Source organism: Carcharodon carcharias, chromosome 35 (assembly GCF_017639515.1).
Source record: "Carcharodon carcharias isolate sCarCar2 chromosome 35, sCarCar2.pri, whole genome shotgun sequence".
NCBI classification, from domain to species: domain Eukaryota; kingdom Metazoa; phylum Chordata; class Chondrichthyes; order Lamniformes; family Lamnidae; genus Carcharodon; species Carcharodon carcharias.
In genome coordinates this window covers 7,255,906-7,267,720 of record NC_054501.1, presented here as the reverse complement: position 1 = coordinate 7,267,720, position 11,815 = coordinate 7,255,906, and the positions used below count along the sequence as shown (strand labels likewise).

The window sequence follows — 11,815 nt, the reverse complement described above, 5'->3', positions numbered from 1 at the left end:
GCGCAGAGAGAGAGAGGCGCAGAGAGAGAGAGGCAGAGAGAGAGAGGCGCAGAGAGAGAGAGGCGCAGAGAGAGAGAGGCGCAGAGAGAGAGAGGCGCAGAGAGAGAGAGGCGCAGAGAGAGAGAGGCGCAGAGAGAGAGAGGCGCAGAGAGAGAGAGGCGCAGAGAGAGAGCGGCGCAGAGAGAGGCGCAGAGAGAGAGAGGCGCAGAGAGAGAGAGGCGCAGAGAGAGAGAGGCGCAGAGAGAGAGAGGCGCAGAGAGGCGCAGAGAGAGAGGCGCAGAGAGAGAGAGGCGCAGAGAGAGAGAGGCGCAGAGAGAGAGAGGCGCAGAGAGAGAGAGGCGCAGAGAGAGAGAGGCGCAGAGAGAGAGAGGCGCAGAGAGAGAGAGGCGCAGAGAGAGAGAGGCGCAGAGAGAGAGAGGCGCAGAGAGAGAGAGGCGCAGAGAGAGAGAGGCGCAGAGAGAGAGAGGCGCAGAGAGAGAGAGGCGCAGAGAGAGAGAGGCGCAGAGAGAGAGAGGCGCAGAGAGAGAGAGGCGCAGAGAGAGAGAGGCGCAGAGAGAGAGAGGCGCAGAGAGAGAGAGGCGCAGAGAGAGAGAGGCGCAGAGAGAGAGAGGCGCAGAGAGAGAGAGGCGCAGAGAGAGAGAGGCGCAGAGAGAGAGAGGCGCAGAGAGAGAGAGGCGCAGAGAGAGAGAAGCGCAGAGAGAGAGGCGCAGAGAGAGAGAGGCGCAGAGAGAGAGAGGCGCAGAGAGAGAGAGGCGCAGAGAGAGAGAGGCACAGAGAGAGAGAGGCGCAGAGAGAGAGAGGCGCAGAGAGAGAGAGGCGCAGAGAGAGAGAGGCGCAGAGAGAGAGAGGCGCAGAGAGAGAGAGGCGCAGAGAGAGAGAGGCGCAGAGAGAGAGAGGCGCAGAGAGAGAGAGGCGCAGAGAGAGAGAGAGGCAGAGAGAGAGAGAGGCAGAGAGAGAGAGAGGCAGAGAGAGAGAGAGAGAGGCAGAGAGAGAGAGAGAGAGGCAGAGAGAGAGAGAGGCAGAAAGAGAGAGAGGCAGAAAGAGAGAGAGGCAGAGAGAGAGAGAGGCAGAGAGAGAGAGAGAGAGGCAGAGAGAGAGAGAGAGAGGCAGAGAGAGAGAGGCAGAGAGAGAGAGGCAGAGAGAGAGAGGCAGAGAGAGAGAGGCAGAGAGAGAGGCAGAGAGAGAGAGGCAGAGAGAGAGAGAGAGGCAGAGAGAGAGAGAGAGGCAGAGAGAGAAAGAGAGAGAGAGGCAGAGAGAGAGAGAGAGGCAGAGAGAGAGAGGCAGAGAGAGAGAGAGAGGCAGAGAGAGAGAGAGAGGCAGAGAGAGAGAGAGAGAGAGGCAGAGAGAGAGAGAGGCAGAGAGAGAGAGAGGCAGAGAGAGAGAGAGAGGCAGAGAGAGAGAGGCAGAGAGAGAGAGAGAGGCAGAGAGAGAGAGAGAGGCAGAGAGAGAGAGAGGCAGAGAGAGAGAGAGGCAGAGAGAGAGAGAGGCAGAGAGAGAGAGAGGCAGAGAGAGATGCAGAGAGAGAGAGAGGCAGAGAGAGAGGCAGAGAGAGAGAGGCAGAGAGAGAGAGAGGCAGAGAGAGAGGAGGCAGAGAGAGAGGAGGCAGAGAGAGAGGAGGCAGAGAGAGAGGAGGCAGAGAGAGAGGAGGCAGCGAGAGAGGAGGCAGAGAGAGAGGAGGCAGAGAGAGAGGAGGCAGAGAGAGAGAGGAGGCAGAGAGAGAGGAGGCAGAGAGAGAGGAGGCAGAGAGAGAGGAGGCAGAGAGAGAGGAGGCAGAGAGAGAGGAGGCAGAGAGAGAGGAGGCAGAGAGAGAGAAGCAGAGAGAGAGAAGCAGAGAGAGAGAAGCAGAGAGAGAGAGAAGCAGAGAGAGAGAGAGAGGCAGAGAGAGAGAGAGAGAGGCAGAGAGAGAGAGAGGCAGAGAGAGAGAGAGAGGCAGAGAGAGAGAGAGAGGCAGAGAGAGGCAGAGAGAGAGAGGCAGAGAGAGAGAGGCAGAGAGAGAGAGGCAGAGAGAGAGAGGCAGAGAGAGAGAGGCAGAGAGAGAGAGAGAGGCAGAGAGAGAGAGAACAAAAGATGCATGAGAATTTTTCCAGGGATGAGAGAAGTTGGGACTGTTCTCCTTGGAGAAGAGAAGGTGGAGAGGAGATTTGATGGAGGGTGTTCAAAATCATGAGGGGTCTGGGACAGAGCGGACAGAGGGAGAAACTGTTCCCATTGGCGGGAGGATCGAGAACCAGAGGGAGGCGGATTTAAGGCGATGGGTAAAAGAAGCGACAGAGACGCGAGGAGAAACTTTTTCACACAGCGAGTGGTTAGGATCTGGAACGCGCTGCCTGAGCGCGTGGGGGAGGCAGGGTCAATTGGGGCTTTCATAAAGAGGGGAATTGGATCATTATCTGAAGAGGAAGAATTTGCAGGGTGACGGGGAAAAGGGCGGGGGAGTGGGACTAGTTGAGTCGCTCCTTAAAAGAGCCAGCACGGGTTTGAAAGGCAGAATGGCCTCGTCCCGCGATGTACCCATTCGACGATTCAAAAAGGAAAGGCAAGGGCTTGCATTTCGATAGCACCTTTCACCACCCCAGGGCCTCCTGAAGGCACATTGCAGACACTGGTTTTGGGGGGGGGCGCAATTTTCAGGTGCAGTCACTGCTGCAATGCAGCTGCCAACTTAAGCACAGCAAGATCCCAGATACATCAAGGAGACAGAGGTTGTTGGTTGAGGGATAAATATTGGGCCCTCGGGGCCGTAGGCGGGTGATGGGCCTAGATTACAGGGCTCGGGTCTCTCAAGCTGACGCTCGGACCCAGCCACCTTCCAAAGCAGGGGAACGACTGCAAACAACTGACTGGTCCCACACGTTACAAAAAGAATATATAAGTAGGAAAATCCTGAAACTATCCACGGCCAATCCACTGGGGTCTGAGTGCCATTTTGAGAAGATTGGTCCTTAGCACCGACCGACTCCCTAACCCCTGAATGGCATCCCACTCCCTGCCCCCAATCCCTTCACAATCTTCATGAGAGAGAATCAGACCACCGCCCCATGACATTCAATGTCATTACCATCGCTCAATCCCCCCCACTATCAACATCCTGGGGTTTACCATTGACCAGAAACTGGACTGGACCCAGCCATATAAACACTGTGGCTACAAGAGCAGGTCAGAGGCTGGGAATCCTGCGGAGAGTAACTCACCTCCTGACTCCCCCCAGAGCCTGTCCACCATCTACAAGGCACAAGTCAGGAGTGTGGATGGGATACTCCCCACTTGCCTGGATGAGTGCGGCTCCCACAACACTCAAGAAGCTCGACACCGTCCAGGACAAAGCAGCCCCACTTGATGGGCTCCCCATCCACAAACATTCACTCCCTCCACCACCGACGCACAGGGGCAGCAGTGTGTGTACCATCTACAAGATGCACTGCAGCAACTCGCCAAGGCTCCTTCGACAGCGCCGCCCAAACCCACGACTTCTACCACCTAGAAGGACAAGGGCAGCAGACACATGGGGAACACCACCACCTGCAAGTTCCCCCTCCGAGCCCCACTCACACCATCCCGGCTTGGAAATATATCAGCCGTCCCTTCATTGTCGCTGGGTCAAAATCCTGGCACGCCCTCCCTAACAGCGCGGTGGGTGTACCTACATCACACGGACACAATCCTGGAACTCCCTCCCTAACAGCGTGGCGGGTGTACCTACACCGCACGGGGGGCTGCAGCGGCTCAAGAAGGCGGCTCACCCCCACCTTCTCGGGGGGGGGGGGGGGGGGCAATTAGGGACGGGCAACAAGGCAACAAACGCTGGGCCCGGCCCAGCGACGCCCACGTCCCGTGCGCCAACTCTTCTCGCTCCCGGTAACCTACCTTGCCTCGGTGCGGAGGACAGCAGCTCACCGCTGTCAATCTGCCCCGCGTTATAAAGTGCGAACTGCTCCAGGATTCTCTGCTTGGCCGGGTTCACGACGATTTGGTGGCTGGATAGAGAAGAATCTGTGGTCGTGGGAGAGAGAGAGAGAGAGAAAAAAATTAAGTTCCGGCTGAGAATCGCAGAACCCGATGTTGCCGCTGGAGCCCGCTCGGCCCGTCGTGCCTGTACTGGCTTCGATGGGACAACCTAATCGAGCTGATGTCAGGTGCAATGGAACAGTGAGGGAACTGCTTCATAAACTGGGGTTCCTGCTCCTTATCACTAAGTAGCAACTCTTTCTGGGGGGATGGGGGGGGTGGGGGGCGGGTGGAGGGATAGAGACACCATGTGAGAGGGGCGTGACGGGGGTCAGGGCACGAGAGACTAAGGGAGAGAGAAGAGGGAAGGAGGCCATGAAATAACAAAGAGAGGGAGAAGGGAGAGACGGAAGCCCTATGTAACTTATTCAAACACCCACCATGAATTCTTCTTGACTACAGAGGCATCACAGCCTGACCTAATCCAAGGCTGGTATTCCTGCGGTGAGTAACTCACCCCCTGACTCCCCAAAGCCTGTCCACCATCGACAAGGCACAAGTCAGGAGTGTGATGGAATATTCCCCACTTGCCTGGATGAGTGCGGCTCCCACAACACTCAAGAAGCTCGACACCGTCCAGGACAAAGCAGCCCTGCTTGATCGGCTCCCCGTCCACAAACATTCACTCCCTCCACCACCACCGACGCACAGAGGCAGCAGTGTGTGTGTACCATCTACAAGATGCACTGCAGCAACTCGCCAAGGCTCCTTCGACAGCACCGCCCAAACCAACAACCTCTACCATCTAGAAGGACGAGGGCAGCAGACGCATGGGGATCACCACCACCTGCAAGTTCCCCTCCGAGCCCCCCCTCACACCATCCCGACTTGGAAATATAATCGGCCGTTCCTTCACTGTCGCTGGGTCAAAATCCTGGAACTCCCTCCCTAACAGCGCGGCGGGTGTACCTACACCACACGGGGGACTGCAGCGGCTCAAGGAGGCGGCTCACCCCCCTCACCCCACCCCCCACCTTCTCAAGGGGGCAATTAGGGATGGGCAATAAAAGGCTGGCCCAGCCAGCGACACCCCCCACATCCTGCGGACTAATATTTCAGGTGCTGCGAAGAGAGTGCCCTGAATACCTTAAAAATTCCCTCACCTTCAACTTGGGGTGGGGTGAGGCCTCTTAAAAGCTGATCTGCACAGAGAAAAATCAATTACTTATCGAAAAGCGGGACACATACCCGCCGGCGTTGGGAAGCTGGGATACGAACTGAAAACGGTGGAAACGCTCAGCAAAGCGTGAGAGAGGAAAAGAGCGGACAGAGAACAGCGCTCTCATTAGAATCGACTAAAAGTCAGGGAGCAAAAAACATTAACCCAGCGTTTCTCTCTCTCTCTCTCTCTCCTCACAGACGCTGTCCGCCCCGTTCAGAGTTTTTTGCAGCATTTTTTTTTTGCCACTTTTTTTTTTTAGTTCACCGCTCACCGCCTCAGGAGGAGCCGCTTGGCGGCACAGTGATATTCTGGCAGGCTGCTCGACAAAACGTTCCGGAGCTGCCACTTAGGTGACAAAATAGGTTCGTTCACCAGCGGTGCAGTGTCAAACTGCAGCCACCAGATGGCAGGCGCGGTACAGCGTCGTCAGTCTGAAACTGGAGGGAGTCTCAGAATTTCACAGCCTGGGGGTTTGGGAGGGGGGGGTGGTGTGTGTGTGTGGGGGAGGCCATTTGGTCCATCGTGATGGTGCCGGCTCTTTAAAAAGAGCTCTCCCGCTGTGCCCTGCAAGGTTTCTCCCCTTCCCATACTTAGCCAACTCAGCCTTTCGAGCGTGAATCTGCTTCCACCGTCCATCAGATCACAACAACTCGCTGTGTTAAAAAAATTCTCTTCATCCCCCCTCACCCCCGATTCTTTTACTGTTTCCCCCCCCAACATCTCCGTTTACCGACCCTCCTGCCACTGGAAACAGTTTCTCCTTCTTCACTCGATCGAGACGGCCCTCGTGATTCTGAACGCCTCGACTGAATCTCTCCCTTCACCTCCTCTGCTCTCTGGGGAGGACAATCCCGGCTTCTCCAGTCTCTCCACGTGACTGAAGGCTTCCATTCCGGAGGGGAAGGGCGTCCCGTATCGAGGGAGCCCTCGCCGCAACGCCTCCCTCAACCTTTTTTGCCCTAACCCCTCTCTCGATGGGGGTGCGGCTCTACGCACCTCCGACAGGTTAAACCGAACGGACAACGAAGGGTGATTGTGGCCAGACTGCTGCGGTGGCCTCCAAAGGTTAACAAGCCTCAGGTGGGACTGAGGGTTCTAAAAAGTGACAACGGGCAGCAGACACACGGGGGGTGGGGGGGGAGACACCACCACCTGCAAGTTCCCCTCCGAGCCCCCCACTCACACCGTCCCGACTTGGAAATACAATCGGCCGTTCCTTCACTGTCGCTGCGTCGAAATCCTGGAACTCCCTCCCTGACAGCGCGGCGGGTGTACCTACACCACACGGGGGACTGCAGCGGCTCAAGGAGGCGGCTCACCACCCCCCCCCAACCCACCCTTTCTCAAGGAGGCAACTAGGGATGGGCAGGGACAAATGCTGGGCCCGGCCGGTGATCCCGTGAATGCATTAAAAAGAAACGTAGGGAAGAAGATGCGGAAGAGCTGCTCCCTACTTCCTTACGAACGGACGAAAGAGGAGGAGGCCATTCTGCCCCTCGACCCTGCTCCTCCATTCGATAAGATCACGGCTGCTTTGCTTGTGCTCCGAACTAACCGAGCGAGCCTTCGCCGCACTCCCTCGTTGGAAAAAGTATATCGTCCCTTCGGTTGAGGAGACTGTGGCCGGTCTCCAAAAATGGCACGGGTGCGCTTGAGGGGCAAACGAGGCAAGCAGGCGCGGGAGAAGGGGGATCTAGAGGGCAGCAAGGGAGGCCACGCTCACGGAGGTGGTTCCCCCAGGGCAAGGCTAGCCCCACTGCGCTTCGGGTGTTGCAGACGCCTGCCGTGTCCCCAAATGCGGGATACTCGACTGCAAAATTTGTGGTGGTGGGGGTACTGCTCTCCCCTTAAGAAAAAAAGAACAGGGGGCTAGGATGGTAGACTTAGACAGGGGAAAGTTAGGAGGGAGCTCGAGTGGGGCATAAACACCGGCACGGACCGATTGAGCCAAGTGGCTCGGTTCTGTGCCGGGTATCCCGTGTTAACGGAACCATAGAAGAAAGTTACGGTGCAGGAAGAGGTCATTCAGCCCCTCGACCCCGCTCCGCCATTCGATAAAGATCCGCTTGTGTTTCAAACTAATTTAGTGAACCGGCCAAAAAAAAAGAGAAACGAGCCGCTCATTTTTAAAAACAAAAAAAACTGCGGAGGCTGGAAATCCAATACAGAAACAGAATTACCTGGAAAAACTCAGCAGGTCTGGCAGCATCGGCGGAGAAGAAAAGAGTTGACGTTTCGAGTCCTCATGACCCCTCGACAGAACTACCCCACTTTCCAGCACCTTGCTGGTTACGGCACCTCCAAGTACCTTCCAAAATGCATTGAGCGTTTCAGCCTCAATCATCGGTGAATTCCAGACGCCCACCACCTCACGTCCCCCTCTGATCCTTCTACCAATCACCTTAAATCTTCGACATACGACAGTGACTAATAAATACAAATCGGTGAATTCAAGAGAAGCTCCCTTACCCAGAGGGTGGGGAACTCGCTCCCCGTCATCAAACTATTAATGTGCAGATTATTGGAAAATATTTTCGTTTTACAGTAGGGGTTTAGTCTGTGGGTGTGTCTTAATGGGATTACGGCCAGCTAGTCTGGGTGCTTTGACGGGTACTAGTTTTGATATGTGGGAGAGGTAGAGGGCGTTTGCAATTTTTGAGTAGAGCATTCAAGAAGTGAGGTGAAATCTGGCATCTAGCCAGCAGAGACCAAGCAACATGTTTATATTACCAATAAAATTGGCAGTATGAAAGGGGTTTTGTTGTAAGAGGTGGAGCTCAAAGAGGCTGGTGATACACATGTATATACACATTCAATGAGATGGGCTCGGTATAACTTCAGCAGTGTGGTGTATGTGCGTAGAGCAGGGGCAATGTGAGATCAACAGCAGCTGTCAGCCTCCGACTGTCTCCACAGGAACCAAAGTGGAAAGAACCTCATTTTGAATTCGTAAAGTGGAAATGCTTTGCCTGGTGTCTGGTTAAGCCTACGGGTTGACGTTGCCCTAAAGGAGATTAGTTGGGAATTTGTTAAAAGTTATGATCATCGTAATGGGGAGCCGTGTGTATATACATTTTAACCTGTGTAACTTAAAATGTTTAAAGCAAAACCTCGAGAACTGGTGGTCTGATTCCTGAATTTAGAGCCGCACGTCAAACATACCGCTTAAAATGATAGGTTATGACAGTTGTTTCAAGTTTGCCTCTGGGATTTTTAAATAACTCCGCTTTACCAACTGCATCGGTCATAACACACCCGCAGGGAGTGGCTGAGGTGAAGCGTGTTGATGTATTTGAGGCGGGGCAGGCTGGAACCTGGATTAAACACGGTCAGATGAAGAGGGACCAGGGGAAACTGGACTTGTATTCCCTGGGAGTTTCAAAGGATGAGAGGAGATCTCTTTGAAACCTACAAAATACTTTATATTAAAAAAAAGGGACAGTCAGGGTAGACGCAGGTAAGATGTTTCTCCAGGTCTGGAGGGAGGGAGGGAGTCTAGAACCAGGGGACGCAATTTCAAAACAAAAGGGGGAGCCACTTAGGACCGAGATGAGGGAGAAGTTTATCTTCACCGAGGGTGGTGGGCCTTTGTAGTTGTCTGCCCCAGAGCACTCAGTCATCGAGTGCATTTAAAGCAGAGGTTGACGGGTTTATAAATACCAATGATATAAGAGGGATATGGGGATAGTGGTGGGGGGTTGGAGGGGGTGGAATAAAACAACGATGTGGATGATCAGTCATGACCGCACTGAATGGCGGAGCAGGCTCGATGGGCCGAACGGCGTGCTCCTGCTCCTGCGTGTTCCTACGAGGGAGAGGAGACGTCCCCTGCAAACTGGGCGTGCGCGCTCAGCAGCTGGAACGCACCCCGCAGACGGTCTGTCTCCTCCTTCTGCGTACCCCAGAAGTGCAGCCGCCCGTGAGGAAACACGAGGCGTTTTGGGGGGGGGGGGGGGGGGTGTAGAAAGAGGACACGGACGGGACATCGGAGGGAGGAGCGGGAGGGGATGTTGGGGTGGGGGTGCGGTGAAAACCGGGCGGGAGGATGCTCCGCGTGGCCCTCTCTCGGGTCATGGCCGGGAAGGGCGTTTTGGTGGTGCGGTGGTGCTGGTGTGTGTGTGTGTGTGTGTGTGTGTGTGCGTGCGCGTGTGTGTGGCGGGGTGGGGGGGAAGAATAATTCTCCCTAGGTCCAGGGCCGAGTGTTTATCCCTCGACCAGAAACAGGTGATCTGGGGGTCATTTGGTCACACGAGTGTTTGTGGGAGCTTGCTGTGGGCAAATTGGCTGCCGCATTTCCCATACTGCAACAGCGGGGACACTTCAAAAACGGCTCCAGCGGCGCCATATCAACGAAAGCCCCTGCTGCTTTCTTACTTCTCAACTCCAACGCAAGCCTCGGCTCCCTTTTCCCTTTCGTTTGCCCGAAACGTTGTGTATTTCACCACTCCCCCCCAGCCCCCCCACCCACCCCCCCACCCCCAACCCTCTTTTTGAGCGCTTACCTTGAGACACGTCCGACAGGGGGGTGGACGCCGCCGCCCGCGACTCTCCGGGTAGCCTCGGGAGGCTGTTCGGCCACCGGCATCGGGCGTCTGCGTGCGGGGTGCAGGACGGTCGCGGCTGCGCGGTGGGCGAGTCCCAGGGGGGCACCTTGCGCCAGGAGCCTTTGCCTTTGCCGCCGCCGTCATCCATCGCGCTCTCGTTGCTTTCCACGGGCTGGGAGAGGCCGCTGGAGGGGGAGGCGGAGCCCGCCAGGCTGCCGGGGCCCTTGCCGCAGGAGGCCGGGCTGCCGGGGGGGGCTTCCTGCCCGTGCTTGGCCTGCGGGAGCCGAGGGGCGTAGGGGTACCAGCTCGCGCCCGGCTCCCCCTCCCGCTCCCGCTCCCCCGGTGCCCGGTAGCCGGCCTCGGGAAGGCTCGGGGGGTCCGGCCGGCCCTGGCGCGCCGGGCGCCTGTCCGCTCGCGGGCGGACCCGGTCCCGGTCCCCGCCGGCCGGGGCCTGCGGGGCGAACCTGTACGTGTTCTCCACCGGGCCGAGCGAGGCGCTCCGCAGTCTGTCGGCCAGCGCGTCGGCCGCCGCCGGACCCGGCTCCGAGCTCCCGCCCGACGACGAGGCAGCAAAGGAGGAGGAGGAGGAGGAGGAGGAGGAGGAGGAGGAGAAAACGGGCTGGTCTCCCTCCGGGGCCAGGGCCCACGGGAGCTTCCTGAATTCCTCCAGCTGCTGGTAAACCTGTAGGTGGGGAGGGGAGGGAGGGAAGGGGGAGGGAGAGAGGGAGGGGAGGGGGAGGGAGAGAGGGAGAGGGAGAGAGGGAGGGGAGGGAGGGAGAGAGGGAGGGGAGGGAGGAAGAGAGGGAGGGGAGAGAGAGAGGGAGGGAGGGAGAGAGGGAGAGAGGGAGGGGAGGGAGGGAGAGAGGGAGGGGAGGGAGGGAGAGAGGGAGGGGAGAGAGAGAGGGAGGGAGGGAGAGAGGGAGGGGAGAGAGAGAGGGAGGGATGGAGAGAGGGAGGGGAGGGGAGGGAGAGAGGGAGGGGAGAGAGAGAGGGAGGGATGGAGAGAGGGAGGGGAGGGGAGGGAGAGAGGGAGGGGAGAGAGAGAGGGAGGGATGGAGAGAGGGAGGGGAGGGGAGGGGAGGGAGAGAGGGAGGGAGGGAGGGAGGTGAGGGGAGGGAGAGAGGGAGGGGAGGGGAGGGGAGGGAGAGAGGGAGGGGAGGGGAGGGGAGGGGGGGAGGGGAGGGAGGGAGGGGAGAGAGAGAGGGAGGGATGGAGAGAGGGAGGGGAGGGGAGGGAGAGAGGGAGGGAGGGAGGGAGGTGAGGGGAGGGAGAGAGGGAGGGGAGGGAGGGAGGGAGGGATGGAGAGAGGGAGGGGAGGGGAGGGAGAGAGGGAGGGAGGGAGGGAGGTGAGGGGAGGGAGAGAGGGAGGGGAGGGAGGGAGGTGAGGGGAGGGAGAGAGGGAGGGGAGGGGAGGGGAGGGAGAGAGGGAGGGGAGGGGAGGGGAGGGAGAGAGGGAGGGGAGGGGAGGGGGGGAGGGGAGGGGGAGGGAGAGAGGGAGAGGGAGAGGGGGAGGGAGGGAGAGAGGGAGGGGAGGGAGGGAGAGAGGGAGGGGAGAGAGAGAGGGAGGGAGGGAGAGAGGGAGGGGAGAGAGAGAGGGAGGGAGGGAGAGAGGGAGGGGAGAGAGAGAGGGAGGGAGGAGAGAGGGAGGGGAGAGAGAGAGGGAGGGAGGGAGAGAGGGAGGGGAGAGAGAGAGGGAGGGGAGAGAGAGAGGGAGGGGAGGGGAGGGGAGGGAGAGAGGAGGGATGGAGAGAGGGAGGGGAGGGGAGGGAGAGGGGGAGGGAAGGGGAGGGAGAGAGAGAGGGGAGGGGAGGGAGAGAGGGAGGGGAGAGAGAGAGGGAGGGAGGGAGAGAGGGAGGGGAGGGGAGGGAGAGAGGGAGGGAGGGAGGGAGGTGAGGGGAGGGAGAGAGGGAGGGGAGGGAGGGAGGGAGGGATGGAGAGAGGGAGGGGAGGGGAGGGAGAGAGGGAGGGAGGGAGGGAGGTGAGGGGAGGGAGAGAGGGAGGGGAGGGAGGGAGGTGAGGGGAGGGAGAGAGGGAGGGGAGGGGAGGGGAGGGAGAGAGGGAGGGGAGGGGAGGGGAGGGAGAGAGGGAGGGGAGGGGAGGGGGG

General features: G+C 58.4%; 1 protein-coding gene and 1 non-coding gene across 2 annotated transcripts in view; one reads left to right on the top strand and one right to left on the bottom strand.

Moving 5' to 3' along the window:
* irak1 (interleukin-1 receptor-associated kinase 1) overlaps positions 1-11,815 on the bottom strand; it is a 109,378-nt gene that overhangs the window by 24,158 nt on the left and 73,405 nt on the right. The window contains exons 12-13 of the mRNA XM_041179609.1: positions 9,670-10,393; positions 3,865-3,990 (exon numbers count right to left, since the gene is read on the bottom strand). Coding sequence (XP_041035543.1) covers positions 3,865-3,990; positions 9,670-10,393 — 850 coding nt within the window. The remainder of the gene's footprint in view (positions 1-3,864; positions 3,991-9,669; positions 10,394-11,815) is intronic.
* Positions 6,857-7,016, top strand: LOC121272844. Its single transcript, XR_005941916.1, has one exon. It is a non-coding gene; the product is annotated as a U1 spliceosomal RNA (small nuclear RNA).